Raw genomic sequence first — 25,445 nt, 5'->3', positions numbered from 1 at the left:
GAGCTCAAAGAACATACTTGTTGCAAGATTTATTCAACTATCTGAGGAACTGCTAATTTTAACCTACAGGAAGTGTTGTTTGAAATAATTACTCTGATTTCACTGTGACAGTGTAGAAGAGGAAAGAAAAAAGGGGGGGAAGCTGAAAGAAGACTAACTGAGCAGCAGAAAGAGAAATAGTTTTACCTTACTCCTGGTTCTGAGTTTATCCTCATCGCTATGCTACGGTCTGGAAAAATTCCAAGCCCTGAGAAGCGGAAACAGAACAGGTGGGTTGAAACATTAGGAATGCTTAGGAACTCCATCGTGTTTTAAACTCATCCTTAAACTCCAAAAGAGAAAAATATCAGCAAGAAAAGGGAACCGAATTATGATTTTATTAAATAGAATGTAAACAGTCATTTGAAAACAAAGGGCAATGCAAATTGTTGTGTAGTCACGCAACATTCCTCTTGGATTTGAAGTTCACCACCAGCAGTTCCACCCCTTTTGGAAGTACAGCCTGACGTCTGGGCTGTTCAGCCTGAGCAGCTACTGGAGCTACAAAGCCTGTTTTCATCCTCTGCCAGGATGGGAGTGATACGGCTTCCCAACCCATCCAGGATCCTGTGTTTTTCCTTTCATATTACCCTCCTTCTGCTTCAACAGACTACTGCAGAAAGAGAACTGAAGTTTGTGGTTGCAGTAAGTAGTTTTCTTACCTATTTTGTTGCATGGAGTACGGGGAATTTGATATGGCTGTCGAATCAAACAAGGTGTGTACTGGCTGTGCCTCTTTTTTAGACTGAGGAATAACTACTGCTGCCCTTTTGCTTGCTGAGTTTAAAGATAAAAATGCCTCTAGCTATGAGAATTTTCATCTCCTAACCCCTAGTTATTCTTTCAAGATAACTGAACAACTTAGCTTTGTCGTAGACCCATAGTACAAGTGAGTTAAGAGATCTGAGGTCTAAGTTTACCTGTTCTTGCTTAATTTAGCTGACACTCTGGTGCATAGTCTGAGAGCTGGCGATTATGGCCTACCTTTTCTGTGCTTGAAAGCTGAAGCTTATGATGTTTCAGAAGTTACCACAAAAATGAAAGTATTTTCCATTTCAGAATAACTGAACTGGCACAGCAGTATACTGAGAAACAGAAAGGGTTATTTTTACGTAGAGATTTGGGATACATGTTGCATTAACTGCAATTAATTAGGCTGGAAATGGATTGTAATAGGGAATTTTGCTGGGCCATTTCTTCTTTTAAAGTAACTAGACAATACTTCACTGTCACTTTCCCCAAAACCTCAGCTGAAAGAGAGATTAATTCAATGAAGTAGTTTAGAACGTGAAGGCTGCATCATAGAATCATAGAATGGTTAGGGTTGGAAAGGACCTTAAGATCATCTAGTTCCAACCCCCCTTTTCATTCCAATTTCTTTTTTTAATAAGAGGTATTCTGATAAAAGTTAGTCTAAGGGGATCTTTTCAACACAAAGTTGTGGAGATTGGAATTCATATTTATAAATAGGAATTTTAAGGTCCTCTTCCTCCTTTCTCTGAGACATTATGTGCACATACAGAAAACAGACAGAAGTACTGCGTCCAAAACATATCACTTAGCTCTACATAAAATATTTCAGACCTAGTTGTCTGTTCGCTGCATTGTAGATGTGCCACTTGGAGAGAGGCCAGAGAGCGCAGGAAAAACCAGTTCCTACTCCTGCTGAGGCTTATGGCTCCAACAGACACTAAACACAGCAGGGACTCAACACTAATGTTCTGTGTATAGCAATATAGTGAACTGTTGTTTCAGTGGTAAGAGGGAGAATTGGACACACAGATGAAATCAGGCAGTCAGCAAGCCTTGGAGAATTAGCTCTATGAAGGGAAGGAGACTTTTATTGAATTGTAGCTGTTCTTGTGTTCTAACAAGCATTGGTTTTGCAGAACAAATTACAGGAAATGCTCACCATTATGGAGATAGAGGCTTCCTATCTAAAATCAGCTGCTCACCACAACTGTACAGCCACCTACCAAACGAACAAACAAAAAGATATGACATTATTTCTTTATAGGGTAGTTTATCACAATTAATATTAAAATAAGAGGTAAATGTCATTTAAACTCTCCTCCTTTAACCCCTGATACTTTACCTCAGACTGACCAATCTTCCTAAAATGTTACAACAGGTTTATTCTTATGATCAACTACATCTCTTTTATCATAGCATGGTTTCTGTGCGTTCAATTGAACTTTGCCTTCTGAACTCACTGACTGGATTTTCATGGGAACAGAACTGCTAGCATAAATAAATAGGATAGGAATTGGCCTCAGAGCATTTCATTGGTATAATGGGATATAATGACTGTGTGGCTATAGTCAAGGTAAGTTTGAAAGGCATTTTCCTGAGATAATTCAATAGCCATTTTCCAGCTGTACTCTGCAACTTGCTGTGTTTTCATCTGAGAGTATTACTGCATCGTGAAAATGTGTCATAATGACTTTCTAAAACTTTCTTGGCAGAATTGCACGATACAAAATACATCTGCAGGGGAGGAAAACCCAGACAAATATTCCCTTTTGCTTGCTTCTAGAATTGTGCTATGTTCCCTCCCCCCACAATTTCCACCTTTGTGCTGATTCTGTGTTGTTATGATTATTGGCCACAAGTCCATTTGTCTGAAAACCTCTAATTCCAGCCAATTTGTCAAAATGCTCTCTCAATCTTCTTCCTCACATGTAAACATTAATCTTCACCATAATTCTTGTGCACTGAATTTAAACTAGACATGAGAGAAGAAAATAGGAAATACATAGGACCATCGGGTACCCAAGTAGAAATGAAATACTGATTTATCGCCTTGGTATAAAGAAGTTTTGACCTCTCACTTCTGCCTTGGCACAGGCATGCATTTCATTTGTCAGATATACAAAGAGGTGCGGTTTCTGAGGTGCTGCGATTTCATCATGTCTTTCTTCTTGCAACTCGGGATAGGAAGTGTTGTCTGAGCATGTTATCTATTTGTCTAATCAAGCCAAGCCATTTGAAAACTTGACTAGACATGCTCAGTATTTCTATGGTTTCACTGCACTGGCAGCATGACTCGTTCCATTTCTCTCTTGTTTCTTCCTGCCTATTGCTGGCTTCAAAATCAGCCACCTTTTTGTTTGAAGTTGAATCTGTCAATGAAAACATCTGTAAGGTAATTCACAATAATTCCTGGCATTTCTGAATGAAGATGTTATATATACTACACATGCCTTATTCTCAGTTCACTCTCTCCCCCACACCAGTTTTTCCCAACATGATTTTTCATCTGATAACAATAGAAGCAAATGCTGGCCAAAATCTGAGTCATGTGGCCATTCTGATCTGAAGCGACCACCTTCACCAAGTTACAAAGAGTGAATGGGGGAATCCAGACACCAAATAGGTTCAAGCTGTGTTAGAGTTGAAGGAGAGGGTATTTGGTAACTATCCATCTATTCCTCTGGAGAAGTGACTGAGGTGAAGCACTGCAGATAGACAGAAGTGCTGAAATGAACATGCCAAACAGGTCTGCTTTGCTCTCTTTGCGTACATCCTCCTTGCCCTCCCTTCCTTCTTGATTTCTAATATCTTTTCACCTTCTATGATAGTGCCTTGTTCCTTTTCGCTCATCCTGCCATGTTCCATGTCTTCTGAAAGGTCAGGAAGGCAATGTGTAGGCCAGGAGTAATAAATGCTGCAGCACATATGTTTTTAAACTAATTTGAAGCTTTGTAGGGATACATTTTCTTTCCCTAACAGTTATCAGGCGTTCTAATGAAAAATATAAACTTCCAAACAGACAAGCTCTTCTTAAAGATTTAATACTTTCTAACAAAAAAGTCTATTAAAAAGTAGCAACAGCTGAATGAGTTAAGCCTTTTAGGTTAAGTGGTTGTTCATAAGGTCACTGTTTCATTTCCAGCTGCAGCTGAAGCAAGGTCATTTTCAGAAGTAGCAAGCAAGAAGGAGGTTTGAGCACAAACTAAAATCAGTCGGCAGAAAAGCTTAGTTCTTCAATTCCTAAAACCACGGTTCTGCTCTTAGATGCCGTCGTTTCTTTCTTGCCACTTCCAACTTAGTGTTAATATCTCATTTATATGTCACTGTGCAATGAAGATGCAGAAACACAAACAAGGAACTTAACTCTTCTATTTTGTGTGGACGTGGAGAAGCTGTGCTGCTTTTTAGAATAAACACCCTCCACTGCTTCCATTTCTTAAGATTACAAAGAGAGAAAATATTTTCCTTTACATCTCCTGCTCCCCCATAGATTTGAGTATCTTTTGATCTTGACCTCTTTGCCCTCTAACCTCTGTTCTGGCTTACTGAAAGTTTTTAGGGTTTCAGTGTTGTGACTGTGAAATACACACCGAGGGTTATGTCGCACATTAAGTATAAAGTATTGTAAACCAGTATGTAAAATCTAACACATTCTCAGTAGTTTTTCACTGAATTTATTGGCCAAGTGTTGATCCATTGCTACGTATCTCCTAAAAAAAAATAATAACCATTTAATCATGTCAGTCAGTTTGAGCAACTGTCAGTTACTCATAAAAATGCTTTTCTGTGAAGTTGGATAATTTAACAAGTATGCACATACATTGTAATTGGGAATGTAACCTTCATTCTTTACAGAGGCATCAGCTTGTCCAGAAAAGCTAATGAATCCTACCTGACACCAACATAGGTCAGCATGTAAAAACACCAAGGAAATAGCAGTGACATGAAAGTCCTTCTCTCTCATTTTTCTTGCATGCAACTGAATCAGGCAGCAGACAATGCAGCTCTTTACTTACTCTCCTGTTCAATAGAGGTTCACTAAGAAATTGTTATTATAAACCAAATGAGATTCCAGGTTACCAAGAAAAGACATGCACAGAATTACAAATCACATAGAAAAGCAAAGATAAAATCTTTAAGAAAGATTTTATGGACTGTTTTGCTTTGTATAAAATAAAGGTGTTTTGTTTTCTTGTGACTGCACATTCATGCTGATCAACATGTTGTTGATCAGGATGAAAAAACCTCCTTGATTTGCTGAAAAAAATTCATTTCAGGTTGGCCACAACTAGCAAAGCAAAAAAATAACAATAAGCAGTTTTCTCCATGGTTCTAATGGTAACATCTATTCTAGCAAACCTTGCTGTCTATTATAGAAAGTGAACAGAGGGAGAAATCCAATTGCATTTGCCTTTAAAGGATAGTATTTTCCATCTCTGAAGCACCTACTCTAGCGCAGGTTTGCCCACATGAGTGCAGGAGGCTGATGGAAAGGGTGTGTGTTGTAATTACAACATGAAGCCACACTGCTTGTGTTTACTGTGGAAAATATAAACATAAAACACCAACCAACCAAACTAACGTGTACAAACCTCTGGTGTTCAGGCAAGAATGATGTGGCTTCATGAGGCAATGGAGAGTATTCATTATAATCAGGCTATATCCCAGTGAGGTATTACTGAATAAATGTAATTTTATGAACAAATATGCCATGATTCCACATTAACGTTTTATTCTGTGAAGTCAAGAACGAGGTTGGGTATGTGAACATTGGTACAAGCAAAGGTAACTTCCTCAACAGTCTCGGTCAGCACCCGGGAAGATTGGCTGGAGCCCTGTGAATTTGTATTCCAGCATTTCCTTTCACGTGAAACTTTTGTGACTTCATTTTTCTAATCCCACACCTAACATGCTTAGGGAGGGTAATCCAGAGTTTGTCAGAACTATTTAATCTGGGGGTTTTACCTTCTTTGTCTGCTGGAATAAAAATACAGAAAGACTCATTTCTGATGTAAAAATCATAGGACTGTACATATCGTACTAATATTCACCATGCTGGAGTGTCCAGGGTAGGAAAGCAACCATACCCTTTGTTCTCACTGAGTTTAACAGACAAAAAATCCTACAGAGCTTCAAAAATATTTTCATACATGTATGTAAAACAATTCATAGAATCACAGACTGGTTTGGGTTGGAAGGGACCTTAAGATCATCTAGTTCCAACCCCCTGCTACGGGCAGGGACACCTCACACTAGAGCAGGTTGCTCCAAGCCCCTGTGTCCAACCTGGCCTTGAACACTGCCAGGGATGGGGCAGCCACAGCTTCTCTGGGCACCCTGTGCCAGCGCCTCAGCACCCTCACAGGGAAGAACTTCTGCCTTAGATCTAACCTGAACTTCCCCTGTTTCAGTTTGAACCCATCACCCCTTGTCCTATCGCTACAGTCCCTGATTGATGAAGAGTCCCTCTCCAGCACCCAATTAATAAATATTAAGTAAGATAACAGTGTAAATGTTAATACTTTTATATTTTAGGATGATGAAGAAATCAAGCATAAGATCCATGTGTACACAGAATTCCTTTTGAAGATACTGCTATGAAAAAAGCAGTTACCGAAAGTTTAAAGTGTCTATGCCAAAGTAATTAAATAAGCACATCAATAACTGGTTTAATATTCAGAGGTGCTCAGTGTCCAAAATTCAGCCAGACTTCTTGTCTGGGTGCCTAGCTATGGATGTCATCTCAGCATTAACATCTCAGCTGATTAATTTTATGTTCTAGGAGGAAGAATCATCAAGCTCATGCCCATTCCTAGGTAATTATACCTATTCTTGTGTGTACAGAATGTACTCCAATCCTACCTGACTAGGTTTCTGCAGACTCTCCAGAATTGTCATCTGAAAAATGGCCCCGGAAGGATAATCTCTGCTTGACTTCTAGCTAGGTAAGAAAGGAATGTTACCAGGAATTAACTCCATTTTTTGTTGGTAATACTGTTAGGTTTTCCGACATGGTGACCGAACACCAATTGTAAATTTTCCAACTGATCTACACAAGGAAAGTGAATGGCCCCAGGGATTTGGACAACTTACCAAGGTATGTTGACTTACTTAGAACTTACGTATATTACTAAAATAGGAAGTGGGCAGATTTTTTGTGTGTGTCTCAGAAACATCAGTAAATCCAAAGAACTGACACTTGGTATTAGCAATACCATGTAATTCATGAAGATTTTTGCAGCATTATTCACCCAACTTATGTTAAATCGAAATCTTGTTCATCTTCTTCTTTTAACCCTTCCTAAGGCAAGTTCCTAATGGCAAGTTTAAACATTGTCTATACTCAGCATTGATGAAGTTCTAATGACCGTTAAGCACTAGGCCCTCTGACAGGGCAAAGGGATGAAACCTGCCCATCAGGCCAAGTGTCATCTCATCATTTGACTGGCAATCACTTACTCACAAAACAAGGGAAGTCTTGCAGGAGAAGGCTGCTTCAGGGGACAATGTGTCTTCTACTAAGGCTGCTTTCAGCCCAGAGTTTCACCAGGCTGCAGTGAACCTGCTTCTTGCCCTGGCATTTCAACATCAAGCCTTAGCTCTTTAGCTATGTTTGACATATGAAAGTCTAGAGAAAAGAGAGGCCAATGTATTTCCTAACAACAATTCAGCATGATGCAGAAGCATGAATCAGAGACGGTTCAGCATTTAGTGTTTGAAGTGAAGCTTGAAAGATGTGTAGAATTCAGACACTCAGACAATACGTTACTATCCCCAGGGACATGGCTTATGTTGTAAGAAGAAAAAAAGTTCTTGCTTTGGCACAGATTATTTTTTGAGAGCTTTTTGCTACTTCATTATCTTTTTAGCTACAGTAAGCGAGAATGTACTTCTCTGACAGCTAGAAGTTGAAAAGCTCAGCTCACAGCTCTGGTAATGAAGAAAAGATGGTGTGCAATCTAAGACAACTGCAGGTGTACCAAGGCAAATACGGAAGAATATTACTTGAAATGCAAGCCACAGATTATCAGGCTGATCAAACAGCAGAGCAGTAACAATAATAACTACTACATTATTTATCATCCTTTCTCAGCTCTAACTGACACACATTTTAAAGAACAATGTTGATCATTAATGACTCCAGGAGTGTCTACAGAGCTGTTGCACTGTGGCAAATGTATCTGTATAGAATCAGGAGCATTGCTTTTCCTGTAGCGGATGTTGGAGTGTGAGCATTTCAGGACGTATCTTTTCTTCATAGCTATAAATGAGTATTTCTGTTAAAAATTCTAAATCACCTAAAACATATAGAGTTGTGCTGGGTTTGGCTGGGGTAGAGCACATTTTCTTCACAGTAGCTGGTATGGGGTAATGTTTTGGATTTGTGCTAGAAACAGTGTTAATAGTTCAGGGATGTTTTAGCTACTGCTGAGCAGTGCTTGCAGAGTCAAGGCCTTTTCTGCTCCTTACACCATCCCAGCAGTGAGCAGGCTGAGGGTTCAGAACGAGCTGGGAGGGGACACAGTGGGGACAGCTGACCCCAACTGACCAAAGGGATACACCATGCTATATGGCATCATGTTCAGCATATAAAGCTGGGGGAAGTGGGAAGGGGGGGATGTTTGGAGTGATGGCGTTTGTCTTCCCAAGTAACCGTTAGGTGTGATGGAGCCCTGCTGTCCCGGTGATGGCTGAACACCCACCTGCCCGTGGGAAGCAGTGAATGAATTCCTTGTATTGCTCTGGTTGTGTGCTTTACCTATTAAACTATCTTTATCTCAAGCCACAAGTTTTGTCACTTTTAACCTTCTGATTCTCCCCCCAATCCTTCTAGGGGTGAGTGAGTGAGTGAGTGAGTGGTGCTTAGCTGGGGTTAAACCACAACAACGCTACATTATACAAATGGTAATTGATCCCTTAGAAACTGATTGCTGAAGACAAGAAAGAAAATAGCAAATAAACTTCTACATTAAGATTCTCCAGTCACCTTAATCTAATGATAATCTGTATGCTTGCCTTGCAGACTGGAATGCAGCAGCTATTTGAACTTGGACAGTACATGAGGGAAAGATATTCCAACTTCTTGAACAGAACATACAACCGGCAAGAGGTATATAGCAGACTGTCTGGAGGACATTGCTCTGCATAGCAGAACTATGGACTTGTGCTAGATAAAACCACATCATCATATTCATTTCATTAATGGAAAAATTAAGGTAATAGAAGAACATTTTTGAAAGTCAGGCTTTTATGTCAAGGTAAAACATACAGTGAAGTCTAATTTTCAGCTCTTACATTCAGTTTGGGTCTTCAACTGCCCAATTCTCCAGTATTGAACAGCTCCAAACCTGGGAATTTATACATAGTGACCCAATATTGTTCTACCCCTTGAAAGGTGAATGAATCCATATGATGGGCCATGTCACATACTTCATCCTGTAAAAGAGGTTGGTTGGTTGGTTAGATGTGCTTGTCATACAGTACAGATCATTGTGGGGAAGATAACACTGCCATTTTGGTCTATACATGAAGGATGCATTGATGGAAAGGCATAAAAGACCTTAGCTTTGCCATGCTCCCAAGTGAGGTTTACAGTTTTAAGTGCCTTTACTCCTCAGGTATAGCAGATGAATCATAGAATCATTTAGGTGGGAAAAGACCTTTAAGATCATTGAGTCCCAACTGTAAATCTAACACTGCCAAATCCACCACTAAAGCACGTCCCTCAGTGCCACATGCACTCACATCAATGTTCCTCTGAACCTCAGAAGATGGAGAGCTTCCTTCTTTTAATCATGCTTTCTTATTATCCTTAGTTCAGTCTGAGGGTTAGGTTCCAAACTGAGAGATGTTTTGAGAACTCCATTTATGCAAATGCAGTATGGTCCTAGAGAGCTGAGTTATGGTTTCACTGTTTTGTCTTTATGCAAAAACATAAAACTGAAACCAAGAAGCCAGGATTGATAAGTTGGATCAAATTCCCTTATTATTTTTATTGTTTCCATTTTATTTTTAACTCTCTGCCATTCTATCTTCAGTTTTACATCCAAAGTACAGATTATGACCGCACCATTATGAGTGCCCAGTCATACCTTTCTGGCCTCTTTCCACCAACTAGCAGCCAAATTTGGAACCCTGAGCTTCTGTGGCAACCCATTCCAGTTCACATTCTTCAAAAATCAACAGACCGAGTGAGTACTGGCCAAACACTTCCTGTAACACCTTAAACTTCCCCAAAAGTCAAAAAGAGAGGAAAAAAAGGGGGGGGGGGGTAGCTAAAAGTATGTTCTTTTCGAATAGATCAAAATTCAATAGATTGAATTTCGAATTTTGAATTCAATCTAACAGAAAACATCAACTGCAGCTACTGGCTGACAAGCATGTCATAGGCGAACTGTAATAGCAGCATGAAAATCCTCCTTCTGTAGTTGCAGAATACCTGAATTGTTCACACATTACCATTTTCAAGGTACAGCTCTAACTTTTCTCCTGGGAAGGACACTTTTGGACAGTATTAAAGGAAAGTTGCCTTTAACCTTTACAGAGGACAAGTGCTTTTCTAAGCAGCAATCTGCTAGACAGACCTCCCCTACTTAGGAAGTTTGCTCCATAGTTTACTCAAGCAATGGAATTTTCACCAGTCAGTGTAATGACCTTTCAATTATTACTTTCCTCTTCTGGTAGCACTTAGGCACCCTAATTACAGACAAGGGCCCTTTTATGCTCAGCACTACACAAACATTTAATGAAGCCCTGACACTTGCCTTGCGGTTCGTAACAAGAGCAGAACTACCTGAATAAGGTCTTGTAGAAGTATTACTATATCGAGCCCTCTCTGGCTGACTCAGGTTTAGGTTTTCATTTCAGTAGCTCCTGTGACAAGGACTGTGTAAGGAACAGTGTGTTGAACAAGGACAAAAAGTTACTGAGTCTAATGACAAAAAGGCTCATTTTCTTCTGCCTTTGAGGACAGAAATTGACGTTAAGGAAATGTATACAAAAACCCCATTAAGTTACTGCCTGTCCAGTCACCAACATCAGAGGATAGACTCTGTCATTAGGGGGTGGCTGCACCTGCCTCCCATTGGCATTTCTCCATTCTTGGAGGCCATGCTTGAAAGCAGGTACAGAGAAAAAGGGCTTCCACAAACTGGATTAGGCACAATTCAGCTTGATTTGGTGATTCAGCTTGAAACGTAACTCTGTCCCTCAACAGAAAAGAATGCTGTCACTGTTATTTAAATGTCAGACACTAGAGGAAGTTCTTTCACCAGAAGACCAAAAAAAGCATCAAAGTGGTGAGAGCTTTGGCCAAATAAAACCTCAAAGCCCTTAGAGAATCCCAGTGCTGCGCAATGACCTGTTTGGAGAAGGCAAGCTCCTTTGAAGGAATCTCTAGTACCTCATCACTGCTGCTTCAGGAGTGGGTATTGATGTGTCACTGAAACACACCCCTGCAGCAACTTAAAATTCCTGTTCAATATGCAAACCACCTGGAAGAAAAACTGTTCCCTTGGTAAGCCAAGGAGATGTTTGAGGGTATTTTCAAGCCCTAAGCAACACAAAGTGGGAAACCGAGGCCAAGTACAGCCCTGCAAAAAAACCCTAATCATAGTTTTATCTTTTCAGCCACTGAGATCTATCAAGACCTGACAGGCACCAGTACTGGGTATTGCACCATGAAGCCAAAGGGAGTGGCTTCATTAATAACATCTAGAGGGGGATAATTAAGCCATACAGCGAGAGAAACATTTATTCTTGTGTAATTAAACAACATTCCCAAGTTTCACACTGCAGCTTTGAGCCTTCACCCTCCAGCGTGCTGCTGTTACAGGAAAAATGCACCCTTGGAGCTCTGTCCAAGTGCAAGTGTGCCAGTGTCAGCTGGTGGCTGCTGCAAGCTTCATGTTCATAAATCAAAGAGAAAAGAGATGTGCTCCAAGTGCACTCTGCTAATGTTCACCCCAAGACAGGCTTCTTGCACATACAGAAGCCATAGATATTGAGATTAATTTCTCCACCGTATACTAAGTAATGATTTATATGGTTATAGGATAGTAGTTCTGGGTCAAAAATGCTCTAATGACGTGCCATAAAGTGCTGAAGTAGCACAAGCTTATTTGCTCATCGTAACTTTTTACTGACACTTCATGCTGGATCAGGTACCATCCGTGCTGCAACTGGCATAAAGTGTATTTGCCAAAGCACAGTTTGATGGACATATGCATGTACACATGGTTCAGCTCAAATATGAACTATCAGGTAACCTCGTAATGCACACCCTTGGAGTTATTAAAAGTGAACCATAACCCTAAACAAGAGCAGAGCCATTAGGCTCACAGCTTTTTCATATTTCAGCCACACGATTTACTTGTCACTCTTGTTTCAAGTTCTGTTCATTAAGTGGTACTTAAAATGCTTACCATCATGTAAAACGCTTACCTCCAAAGAGATAAGAGCGGGATGTACAGATGCAGAAGCAATTAAGATTCCATATTAGGGGATGCAAGCTGCATCAGGAGGGATTCAGAAATTAAGAGGGAAATTGTAGCATTTTAAATTCCTCATCATGGATCCTGATCTGTTTCCCAAAGCAATCCTCTGACAGACATGCATAATTGCTTTTTGGCAAAATCAGTTAAACTGAGGGAAATCAAGTTGTCATAGACACAAGTAGCCACTGAAAAGTCAACTTACCATCGCCCATTGCTTATGTTAACTGAACTCATGACCCAGGCACCCAAACAAATCATTACGGAGCCATGTAGCACAGCCATGAACCTATCTAACAAATGCTACATCAGCAATCTCAGCAACAGAGAAACTAGAAGTGTGTTGATTCATTCTAGAACTATTCTAAGTTTACTTCTCTTGTTCCAGAGGCTGAATTTTCCTCTGCCTGACTGCCCCCGTTTTGATGAACTTCAGAATGAAACACAAGCATCAAGTGAACTTCAAAGTAGAATGCAACCATACATGGTAAGACAAAGGAAACAAAATCTAAGAAGGAAAGTAACTAAGATGTAGAAGTCACAGAATTGCATTGTTTCCTTTTGCTAAAATGCAAAAATAAAAGTCCTGAGGACTCTCTTAAAATCAGAAATTTAGACCAATACAGTCAAAAAGTGTGTTCGACATTCTCAGGCATTTCTCGTCTTTTTCTACATTAATCTTTGATATGACTTTAACATTAATTTGCTGAGACTATTTCAAGCTTCATGTAATGAAAGTTCCATGATGGGAAGGGAGAAGACATTTCTGGATGCAGCGATTTCCAGCTTTACAGGGCAGCACAAAAGCAAGTCTAAAAGCTCTGGTAAATCTGAACCTTGGGAAGGTTTATGCCTTCCTGCTGTGACCATCTGAAGTTGACACTACAACAGAGAACTAAAGCATGCCCAAGCAGGCGAACACTCTGGCTTACGCAGATTTCTCTGAGATGCATTTTGGATCCATCACAAGACATATCACAGTCAAGAGATTCAGAACTTCCCATCCCGGTGCTGCAGCAGGATGTAGGTACATGGATGGTGTCCCTGCCTCAAGCAACCATGTTCTTGATGATAACAATTGCTCTGGATAGTGGTTGCTGCTGCTGTCCTGTTTGCCCACCATGCACTTTGTAACAGCACAAATCTAACAGGGATCTCATGCTCCTCATACCCTGACAGCACATGTATACAGGGAAGTGAATTATGACTTCAAAGTTATTCTCTCTTTCAGCTATTAGTACGAAACAGGTAACATGGGAATAAGGGATACTAAGGAATACCTTTATTCTTCTGTAACAGCATGTAGAAAGAATCCCTTCGGGAACTATTGTGGAACTATTACTCAGATATTCAGCTTCCCTTCAATCGCAGAAGGAAAACCTAGTTTCCTTTTCGATTTCTTTTTGCCTCATCCTGAATATTTTCCTCAGTTCTCTTTAATTTTCTATTTTCTCCTCATCTTTGTTCTCATTTTCCTTTTCCTTTTGTGCTTTCCCCTTCCTTATATCTGAAGGCTTGAGGTGACTGAGGTAGCCTCCTGGAGCAGTCAGAAGAGGGAAAGAAGAGCGCAGCAGAGGGAGCACCAAACTTATCCATAGCAGGGCTGAAAAAAACGGTGTCTGAAATAGAGATCAGCACTTTGAAATGGTTACAAAATTAAATCTGCCACGAAAACCTTCTCGTACAAGGCTTTCATTGGTGTAAAATTAAACACTACTGTGTTTCTGGGTTGCTAATGAATCTGTATGCATCTACGTTCCATATTTATTGAGTACTTGTGGTATACTCTTCACTTCTTCTTCCACCAGGATTTTTTACAAACGATGGCAGTTAACACAGGACTTGAACTAAATCAACTTAAAATACTGGATAATTTCCAGCTCTGGAATACCTATGACACTCTCCACTGTGAGGTAATAACAAGGCAATAGAGGTTGGGAAGGAATATGACTCCTAAGTGGTGTTTCAGTTAAACCATGGCAATGTGGTTTCATAGGAAGGAGTTGCCTTTTCTTCTGGATTTGCTCCTTTTTATGATTACTTATTTAATTACTTTTAATTTGAATCTAAGTTCTGATTTAGTGCACTGGTAAAGGATAACCCAAACCCATGGTTTACAGCTCAGGAAACTGTTGTTTCCATTTCACATTTTACCCTGAAGCACTGATACTGAAATCCATTCCCTTTATTCCCTCCTTTTCCTTCCCGATATACTACTATAGAATCGAGTGTGCTGCCTACAACATATTTATGATTTTTAACAGGAAAAGGAAATAATTTGCTTTAACTTATCAACAGGTAAACATCAAAATACTTAGATGTTGAAAATGAGAGGTAAGACTGTAAGTTATCAGTTAGAAAATTAGGAGCTGGTGATTCTTACCAGCGAGTAAAATCAGGCTGGCCCCAAGCATGGTATGGTGCCATCTGGCCTCAGTCATTATCAGCAGCACATAAAGGCTCTTGAACATATCCTCTAGACACTGAGGCACTTAAACACTGTAAGACACTGTCACTCTTACATGACTGGAGAGTGACAGTTGCCTGTAAATGGCCAGTGATAAAACTGGCATCTGGACAACTGTATGGAAAAGGCAGGAAAAGTTGGAGCTAGGTTATGCCATGAAGACACAGAGGAAAAGAAGAGGATAAGACATGTCTGCAATCTTTCACACTAGCAAAACCAAACCCATATATTTCTATAGCAAGAACACATTATACCTACAAAGAATCCCCTTTACACAGGTATTTTCCCTTTTCCCATTCACCCGCTTCAGGTTGATCCCAAAAGTGTATTTCAGAGCATGCTGATGAATGACACCACACTTGGCAAAGAACTGCAGGACAGCCTCACAGAGTCTGAATGTAGTAGTGTGAGCCTGGGCAATAGGATGATGGAAACCACTAGAAGGAAAAACCCCATGATTTTGTTTTCCTTTCTCACCAGGGTATTCACAATTTCACTCTCCCTGTATGGGCTACCAAAGATGTAATCAACAAGATGGAAAAACTGGCAGAATTGTCCTTATTATCACTATTTGGGCTTTATAAAACAGAAGAGAAATCACGACTGCAAGGAGGTAAATACAAAATGCACAGCTCTCAGAAAGGAGGAGACAATGCTTATGGTAACATGCACCATCCTGTCACCTTCCTCATGTAAAATTATTGATACAGAACCTTGATTTGCAATTCTGGACATTGGCATTTACATGGAGGAGATATTGAAATGGGGTGTAAACATTAATGTCTTTAATTATCCTATGGTTTTCAAGGATTTTAAGAGTACTGAAATTCAAGGGAGAAAAAGTAAGCCCTCATGGGTATAATCATTACTTGCCTGATATTAGGTTAGATTAAGTTTAAGTTCTGTTTCTCCAATGTTTATTCTAATAATTTCCTGCTCTTTGTTTCTTCCTTTGATGAACTGGTTTATATATTGTGCCAAAAACTTGACAATACATTGATGGCTCTCTGAGAGACAGATATAAAGCTGCCCCAAACCAGTCTGATCAGAATAGAGAGATTCAAGTTATGTCTAAACTGCAAGAGCTGGGACTACTGCTTATCTCCAAAATTGGGGCACGTAGGCTATGCCCGTTCTGATACAACTTCAGGACACAACCTGGGAATTTCTCATATGATTCCCAGGTGTCCATGAACAGGAAACCCAAACAAATGAGCTTGAATATCTGCAGGATGGACCATTTGGCAGTAGGCTTTGCAATGCACCTACCCTGCAGCCTGGGCCTGGTAAAGAGTTAGTAACAGCCTCCTACATCCATGATGTACATAGGCATATACATCATTGGATCAAACCATATAGTAACTACAGGCTCAGACCTGCATTAAAGCTCACTAGCTGGTATCTCGATGTATCATGTGCCCATAGTGTTCAGGGGCATACCCACCATTCCCTCTTTCCCTAGAATGGTATAAATCGTGCTCCAAGGAATTTCTGCTGCCCTTATCCCATTGGCTTTAGAATATCTCTTGGCTGGAGAAGGAGTACAAAAGAGCTTTGGAAAAAGAAAGAAATGCTGCGGTGTGACTTGTTGGAAGTAAAGAGTTAGAAACATTTCTTCAGCACCTAGAGAGGAAGAGGCTAGCACAGTTTTCATTGTTGCAACACTCCAAACAGACAGAAAATGATGGAGAGGAGGTTTCAGCCGAACAGAACTGGAAGTGCCGTTAGCCCCAGTTCTCAGGATAGTTCTAGATGGTTTCCTCTGTAATACTTTCTCTCTAGTTATGAACTTGTAGTAAGCTAAAAAAAGAGTATAAGGCCTGAGTAGATGTCTTCTGTTTGATACTCAAAACCTTTTGCCTTTTTGGTTTCTATGCAAATGTTATATCTTCATTTTCCTCTTCCTTGTTCCCATCTTTTTAAGGTGTCCTTGTGAATATCATCTTAAATAGTATTAGGCAAGCTGCCAATTCTTCAAAACAAAGAAAAATGGAGGTCTACTCCGCAGTGAGTATTTTCATCTTTCATAAATCTTGCTATGATTTTACCAGTAAAAGACCCTTGAAGAGAATAATCAGAGTCTCCCTGTAAGTTAAAGGAATAATATAATAGAATTCAATTCTGGTAACAAGCTGAACACCAGCCAGTACAAGAACACAGCAGAAGCATGAATCTCATCTCAGTTACAGTCAAACTGTACTTGCTAAAGAAAACTGTGGGGTTGATCATCCATTTCTGTAGTTGAAATGGGTGATGCATCAGGAAAGATGAATTGTATCTTTCCCGAAGTGCTCCTAACCCGGAGATGCTGGCACACAGCAGAACTTCAGCAGCGCCTCCAAACCTTTCCTCTGCTTAGGAAGGGATGATACAGCTGTGGGTTCTTTTTTTACTCTCTTAGAGGAAGACAGCCATTTGGGTCAGACCAAGATCCACTTTGCTCATTCATTATCCTGTCTCTAACCAGGATGCAGGAGCAGGGAAGAATGTGAGAATAATGCCAGCACAGAGTGATGCTTCCCCTGATACAACCTTCCAGCAATCTGTGGCTAAGGGACTTCCTGTGATAGAATCTGTATCTGTGTGTTTAATAGCTCTTGACAGGCTTTCTTCCTTCAATTTATCTAATCACTTTTTGAATGCATTTATACTTTTGGCCTCTGCAACATTCTGTGGCAATGACTCGTATGTTAAAAGAAGAAAAGTACTTCCTTCATTATTTTTGAAACTTAATACTGATTTAGCTCCTTCCCAGCATTTCTATTGTGAGAAACAGGGAATAGTCATTTTTTAGCCCCTTTTTCTGGGTCACTCATGAATTTCCTATTTTCTGTCATACCTCTTCCACCTTTCCTTTTCCAAGACAGAGTCCTACCCTATTTAATCCTTCCTCATATAGAAACTGCTCATTACCTTATATCTTTCTTGCTGCCTTTTCTACACATTTTCTAGCCCTACTGTGTTCTTTCTGAAACCGAAGAAGTGCATCCAGAATTTTCACTGCTGCTTTAATGCCCTGAGGCCAAGCATACACTTATTTTTGAAACTAAAAAGTTCCAGATCCTGAATACTAATTAAAACATGGCTGTTTGTTAGACTATAATACAAATAAGCCTTGCAGATATATATATAAAGATGCTTGCAAAATTTAGGCATCAGGCTGTTTGGACTTCCTTCAGCTCCTCCTCCTGGCATACCCTGCAAGAGGAGGGATAATAGGGAGGAAGAGACTGCAGCTGGGTGGGTAACGGATTCCATCAAAATAGAAGCCAAACCGAGATTTTATTGTGTAATTCCAAACAGAAGGAACAACAATTTTTAAAGTTCTGCAGTGTGTGTGGAGGCAAGGAGGACAGTCTTTGTATGAGGAGGACAGTATTTGTACGCAACTATTTATCTGGTATTCTATCTAAAAACAAGCACTTGCATCTTCACTTGAAATGCCATAGGATATACTACCTTATGCTGCCTTAACCTGACCTAACACCCCTGAAGGAAGGAGTAGCAATATGCACTGAAAAACTAGATCTATTACTCAGACCATATCTTGCTTTCCCCCGGTATCTCTGTCGCCAAAATGTTGCCAGATGGTGTAAGACACATTGTGCAGTAACTCTTTGGGAATGCTCCTGCTGTCCGTAGTAATCTGTTAACATGGTTTTCCCAATGGTGAATATACTGATTTATCTTGATTTCTACTCCCTCTCTACTCTGGTCTCATTACTCCGGATAAATGGACTTTCAAGGATGGGATTTTTTTCTTTCCAATAGCATGACACCACAGTTGGGGCCCTCCAGATTGCTCTCAATATTTTCAATGGAAAACTGCCACCATATGCTGCTTGCCAGTTCTTTGAACTCTACCAAGAAAGTAGTGGGCAAGTATCTTCTTATGTATGCAAGAACAAGGAGTGTTTGGAATCTGTTTCCCCTTTCCCCCAAATCTTTTTTCCTCTCAAATATTGTTTTTAACTGATAATTCACTGAGCAGTCAACAGACATAAAGTTGGATTAAAAATAGGAGAAATTATGTATCTGTGTGCTTTGAAAAACAGGAAGAAGAGGAAAACAGGCCTTATGGTAAAATACATTTTCCCAATACTTCAAGTGACAGCAAAATCATTTCCAAGACATGTCCTAAATCCCAAGGTAAACCAGTTGGCTTAGAAGACCCTGGTGCTGTTGCCACTCAAGGAACCTTCAGAAGGACCTTTTGAGCTGACTGGTGATCTGTGCATAATGTAACCAGCACTGGCAAAGTGGGCTTTGCAGATGTCTTTCATAAAGCTGCCATTCTTCAAGAACAGGTTCTAGAGTAGGACTTTTCCAACATTCTGCCTCTAAAGACGACAGCTTCTATTTAAGAACCTTTTCAAAAACATCTTTTCAATGTTGTTCATCAGGCAGTACAGCATTGAAATGCATTATCGGAACGACTCCTCAAAGGCTCCTTACCTACTCACCCTGCCAGGATGCACCTCTTCTTGTCCACTTGAGAAGTTTGCTGAACTAGTTTCTCCTGTGATTACAGAAAATTGGCCAAAAGAATGTGGGAAGAAAGACAAAATGAAAGGTACGGCAACAGCTCTGTATTTCCTGCACAAGACATGGAGGCAGAAATTGGATCACTGGCTCCAAACTTTGTATCTTTCATGCAAGAGATAGATTTCCCTTTAACTAGTGTGGACCAGCTTTACTATAGACAGGGAAAGCCAAGAGGAATTAAATTTCTCTGAAAATTTGAAGAGTAGATCTGCCCAGCAGTGTGAAGGCAGTGTTCTTAATAGCATATTCACATAAGGAGATATTACAAGGCCATGGCCAAAACTAGAGTTGCACTTGCTGGAAATGTCCAAGAGAAGCATGGGTGCAGGTGCTATGCAAGGAGTCCTGTGCATGTTGGACACATCAGACCCTCTGTAGATGCAAAGCAAAAATGGCTTGCACATGCACAGTAAGACTGCTGCATCTGTATTACTGGTACATGTACTGTGTGTTGAGGACGCCTTAACCTCCACTGTACAAAGTGCAGCTGATCCATGCAGATAGAGCAGCTATTTGCCTCAGACTACCCACAGCTGATAACCTCTTCCTGCCTGAATATTATTTCCAGGAGGGAAGTGAAGGGCAAGGCAAATACATGTTACTTTACAATCAATATTCCTGGTATTTCCCTCTTCCTGCACTTATTCGGTATTTTGCTGATCCCTGATGAAATGTTTTGTTTTCATTAACCACACATGCTCCCTTCTTGCCCTGTAAAAACAGAGGAGAAAGATTTATGCATAGGAGAAAGAAAAAGCATAGATATGCATTTCCGGGTATCTGTTTTTATACTTGTGTTGCATACATCAGTAAATGCAGGCCATGTGATCTTGCCAGAAGCATGAACAAAATGCAACTCTATTTCCATTGTACATTTGTAGTTAGACTGTTATCTGTGTATCTACAATAATATACATGTATGTCTTTCATCAACTCACTTCTCTTTTACTCTTTTTCCTTCACAGATATTTTTATTGGCTTTGACGTTGCTGTTGGCTTGTTGTTCATCTTTGACCTTGTGCTGCTCTACCTCCTTTATCATTATGGGCGCTGCAGGCGCAGAAACAACTACCAAGACATTTAAAGGGGTGGTAAAGAAATGAAAGAGAGAGCAGCAATCCTTTAAGTTCCTTATATCCTTCAGTTTGCTGTGGCCAGATTAATGTCCAAAGCATACTCCAAAAGTTTGAAGAGCTGAGGTATCTGTGGCCTAACTCCTAAAAGACTAAACATCTGCAGTGAGAAATACTGTCGAAATACATTATTGTTAAGAATTTACTTTTGTAGGAAGATGGAATTACTCCAGTTTAGAGCTTAGGTTTTACTACTATTAATCTCTACTACTATTTTTATTAATAGTAGTTTTACTACTATTAATCTCTACTATTAATCATTCTGAAGTTAAGCAGTGGGATGGAGGGATGCTATTGCCCGTGCTTTTTCTTTTTCTTCTCATATTGCCTATTACCATTTGTCCCTCTGCTGCTCAACGAGTCTCTTGAAAATCACAGTCTGTAATATTTTCCCTACATCTTATAAAAGGCTATTTTCTTGACGCAGAGGGAAATGTTTTCAGTGAGCAGAAGCTGCAATTACTGTGTGAAAAGATTCATGCCAGCACTTGGGCAGACTGTTTCTGCATTTATTCATGCAAATCTATGTATGAGTTTTGACCTTGGCCTTCAGCTAATAAAGGTCTGCAGCCTGCTTTTCAACAGCTCTGGTTTAGTGCTTTGGCATCATTAAGAGTTGGACAAAATGATCTTAAAGGTCTTTTCCAACCTAATTGATTCTATAATTTATTTCTTTGAGCCACTCTTACACTAATTCCTCAAGCTATCACTCTGTTAATCACTTTTCATTTTAATTTACAATAACTCCTTTAACTCCTTGTTCTGTTCAAAATCCCTTATGTTAGCAAGACCTGCACTGAAAGTAAGAAAACAATGATTCTGCTTTTTGTAAGTTCATCTCTTCTGTGCAATATTTTGTTTAGATTGTAAGCTCCTAAGGGCAGGAAATGTGTTCCCGTAATTGCTCTCTAGTACCATAAAGTAGTATCATAAGCACTAATATCGCTGTATAAAATACTGCTTATCATCACACGTTTCAAGGACTGAACCAAGATGTTTTTATCCTGTAGTCCTGCAGAGGATACTGTGAATCACAATGCCATGGAGAAGCCTTTTTATAAATCAAGGCAACTATATAGACAGGTGACCACAGCAGGTTCAGCCCAACAGATATAATGAGCAATCATGTGTTCAGGGTAATGAGTCCTGTTGAGGTGCAGTTGTTTAGATGAAGCTAAGAGATGGAGCTGCGTAGCTCAGGGATAGGAGCACCCCATCAATGTGAACATGCAGCTTCTAGGCTGACTTTGACGCACATTCGTGGCTTGCAATGTGGAGCCTACGAGCTTGGGTCAGCTACCACAGATCTAGAGATCAGCCCTCAATATTACAGCTATGGACACAGTCAAAATGTGCTGGAGTTAGGTGTATTGATATTAAATAGCATAAATCAAACAGAGTAGCAAAGGCTTGTGGGAAAACAGCACTTTGCAAACATCACTGCATTTTCTTGTAGTAACGTCAGCTATTGAGGTGTCCACCTTTTGAGGCAGTATTCCCACTCAGTAAAAATTTTTACTAGTATCTCTGACATTTCCATTTTATCTGACTTAGGAAATATAATCAAGTGATGGATTTGATTCTTACATGGTAAGGATGTTTTATTGTACAACAATTTGGGGGAAAGCTGTCAAAGGATAAAAGGCTATCCTTAAATCAGATGTTTTGGATGTACAAGCTTCACATTGTAACTAGTAGTTCTGATCCTCAGTGCAAACAGTTAAAGGAATGTCTATCTTGCAGTCAGAAGTGTTACAGCAGCTCTAAGAAACAAGCCTGGGCTGGCTTGGTTACTATTAGCAGTTTACTCATAGTGGGGAAAAGCTCAGGATAAACTGAAAAACTGATCCTGGGTCCTGAATATATATAAACTCAGTGATTACTTGGTGCTGAGCTCTGTATTACCATGGCCACAGTGCTGCTGGTACTCACCGAAGGGTATACCGAGTATGTCTTTTATCAGAGGCAGTCAGATGCTTGACAAGTGAAGATGTATCACTGACTGATAACGTACAATAAGAACTGGTTGTGAGATAGTAGAAAGTCAGCTGCAGTCCACAAGAAGTAGAATGGGGCATGTTTTTTCCAAAATTGCTTCTTACAAGAAGAAGTACATCCGGACAGAAAGGAAAATGTGAAGTATTTGAGATATCTACTGTGGGTTATGCTTCTCAAGCCTAAGCTGTTACAGAGAATTTCAGGAGATGAAGTAATTCTAGCTGTGGCAGGAGCTGTCAGTAAGTAACCTTACTGTAGGTACATCTTTTTGTTAACACATGGTCATGCTTGAAAATGTCCTTTAGAAAGGATGTAGTGAACACAAGTTACACAGAATGTAATGGAGAGGTTCAGATGATATAACTTCAGAATTAGTGAAGGTACAACAAAGATGTAATATATTAGTAACATAGGCCCTGAATCTCACTTGTCATAAAGATGCTTTGTCTTGCTGTGATTAAATCAAGTCAAATTTCTCCAATGGAGTAAAAGGTTGTGTCAGACAAGCTTGTGGATTTCTTAATTTTTCAGCCCTATTTACAGTTTGCTTGGTATAATCTGCAGACTGCTCGTGATTAGAAAATATCTCTAAGCAACTTGTAGCACTGTAATAAAGTACATTATAGAAACGATCCAACATTTGCAATTGTATTTGAGTAAAAAACAATGGAGCTGTCAGTGTGCCCAGAATTCCCAAACAAAAGTGATTGTTCAGGTTCGTTCCTTCTCTAAGAACAGATTTATAAAGCACTGATGTTTTGACATAAATAACATTAATGCTGATGACAAAAAGCTCTTCCATTTGCCTTCTAGCAGTGACATTATCTGCCTCTAGGATAATCACGGTGGCAACTAGAAGCTCTGCAGCAGGATTTTCTGGTGCATATGGTAGACAAGAGTACACACACAGCACATTCCAGTTCAGTCAGCAACAACCTCTGAATTGATTTCATTCTGGAACTTGTTTGTTCATAGTCCTGAATATTGCCCACACTGGATCAGTACAGCAGAGCTGTCTGACTTCCAGAGCAACACGGGCTCAGTTTGGAGCACTCATGTTCATAGACTCACAGAATGGTTTGGGTTAGAACGGACCTTAAAGCTCACCCAGTTCCAGCCCCCTGCCACAGGCAGGGACACCTTCCACTAGAGCAGGTTGCTCCAAGCCCCTGTGTCCAACCTGGCCTTGAACACTGCCAGGGATGGGGCAGCCACAGCTTCTCTGGGCACCCTGTGCCAGCGCCTCAGCACCCTCACAGGGAAGAACTTCTGCCTTAGATCTAACCTGAACTTCCCCTGTTTCAGTACATGTGTACCTGTAATGTAGGGAGATTTGGTCCTAATTATAGCCTTTTTTCTCACTTAAATACATTTTCTTTGGGGTGGTAAAGATAAAGAAAACAGGATAATAAATACACTATATTAAAAAAATAATAATAATCTCTTTAGTCCAAAAAAATCTTGAGTTTGGATTAAAAGACAAGTTTATGATTCTAATTTTTTTCTCCACAAACAAAAATGCTAAAAATTCTACTCTACAAATAAGAGTAAGGACTAACAGTGATGGAGATTGACAGTGAAGATGAGGGTAGGGCTGGCTTATTCTTAGGCATATAACTTTGGCCCTTACATTCCCATGCTGAGGTGATGTCAGCAATATTGCCTAAGATTGTATTCTTGGCATAAAATAGCTAAAACTACTGTACTCCTTAAAGTACTTCTTATCAAGCTGGGGATGAAAGGTGGACATTTGCCTGTAAATGGCTAGCTTTATTGATTTAGACAATAATGCTTCTTCATCACAAGTTGCCAAATAAATAAACATGAGTTGCTCCTGAAATAACAGCAAACCATTGGAACTATTTACATCACATGGGCTCTTCTATGACGAGGCAACTTCCCTTCCAAAGGGATTTTAGCACTGGCAAGGTCTGCAAGGCCACAATTAGGAGATCAGGTACAGTTGGAAAGACAGTTAAAAAGCCATGTTCCAAGTCCAGTTGTGCTAATTTCTGTACTATCTCTTAAAGTGGATTAATGACACGCTTCCTCTCCTGAGGCTGAGAGTACACAGTCAAATTCAGCCATCCTGCAGACTGAGCTTGCAGTGAGCTTTTAAAAAGGCTGTAGAGAGGAGAAAGATAACATTTATCAGTTCAAAATAGAGACAGGCAAAAGAAAAGTGTCCTGGCTCCATCTCTCTGTATATTTAGCCGGAGTCATGTTCATGTCAAAAGAAAAAGGCTATTTCCTGTGCTCTCTTCATGGCAGCTAAAGCTCTTGCCCTCTTACAGGGAGCCCTTGGCTTCAAAAGACATGGCAATTCTGCTAGCTCATCTACCCTATAAACTATGGAGAGAAAGGTTGTAAGATGCAGGATGATCATAAAGCCTTTTCTTTAGGAAGATGAGAATTAAAAGGATATAGGGACTCAAAACCCTGCACCTTAAGGCCCAAATAGGTAAGCACACATCCTCCGTTCTCTGAAATACTGGTCTTGACGGCACTTGGATCAATAATGACAGGAAGACTAGCAAAATCCTGTAACACCCACAACTACCGAGCTGACTGAGGACACTTCCAGTACCTCTTGGAAGTGGAGCTTCTCCATTCTTCTCATTCTAAGACATTCTCAGAGCTTCTCTTGGGTGCTCTTCAGGAAGCAGCAAGAGCTGAAGCGGATATGAAGCCTGCTTCCTGTGCAGCAGTTTTGAATCACACACACTTAAGATTAAAACAGATGTGATGACTAGTAAGTTACTGTTTGTTGTATGACAGTTTCTTCACTTATGAAATTGATAGAGAAGTACTTTTACAGCACAGGCCAGGGCAGAAGAGTTAAATGAACAACTCAAATACATCATGTTACACTTGTAAAAAGAAGAGACCATTTGCTACTGATATAAGCAGCCCTTCATGAGAATCTTGTGCATCCTCTGTAACATTCTGGTGGAAGAGAGCTTTATCAATCCATTTATGCAGCAGGAACACAAAGTCCTCTTTTCTTGGTAAGAGAAG

General features: G+C 40.0%; 1 protein-coding gene across 1 annotated transcript; it reads left to right on the top strand.

Moving 5' to 3' along the window:
* Nucleotides 1-385: 385 nt before the first annotated feature.
* Nucleotides 386-20,574, top strand: ACP3 (acid phosphatase 3). The gene is made up of 11 exons (XM_030496069.1): nucleotides 386-684; nucleotides 6,794-6,889; nucleotides 8,816-8,902; nucleotides 9,831-9,983; nucleotides 12,673-12,771; nucleotides 14,093-14,197; nucleotides 15,232-15,364; nucleotides 16,676-16,758; nucleotides 18,523-18,633; nucleotides 19,159-19,324; nucleotides 20,262-20,574. Exons 1-11 carry the CDS (start codon nucleotides 571-573, stop codon nucleotides 20,378-20,380), a joined length of 1,266 nt encoding a protein of 421 aa, XP_030351929.1. The 5' UTR covers nucleotides 386-570; the 3' UTR covers nucleotides 20,381-20,574.
* The last annotated feature ends 4,871 nt before the right edge of the window (nucleotides 20,575-25,445 follow it).

The sequence above is a fragment of the Strigops habroptila genome, chromosome 1, assembly GCF_004027225.2.
Source record: "Strigops habroptila isolate Jane chromosome 1, bStrHab1.2.pri, whole genome shotgun sequence".
NCBI classification, from domain to species: Eukaryota; Metazoa; Chordata; class Aves; order Psittaciformes; family Psittacidae; genus Strigops; species Strigops habroptila.
Note: the sequence above shows the minus strand (reverse complement) of the source record. Positions and strands in the feature narration are given on the sequence as shown.

What these genes read in the sequence shown, in the direction of transcription:
- ACP3 (XM_030496069.1), top strand. Translation starts at nt 571, where the DNA reads ATGGGAGTGATACGGCTTCCCAACCCATCCAGGATCCTGTGTTTTTCC. An exon ending in AACTGAAGTTTGTGGTTGCA is followed by an intron (nt 685 to 6,793) that starts GTAAGTAGTTTT and finishes TAATACTGTTAG; the next exon opens with GTTTTCCGACATGGTGACCG. An exon ending in TTCAAAAATCAACAGACCGA is followed by an intron (nt 9,984 to 12,672) that starts GTGAGTACTGGC and finishes CTCTTGTTCCAG; the next exon opens with AGGCTGAATTTTCCTCTGCC.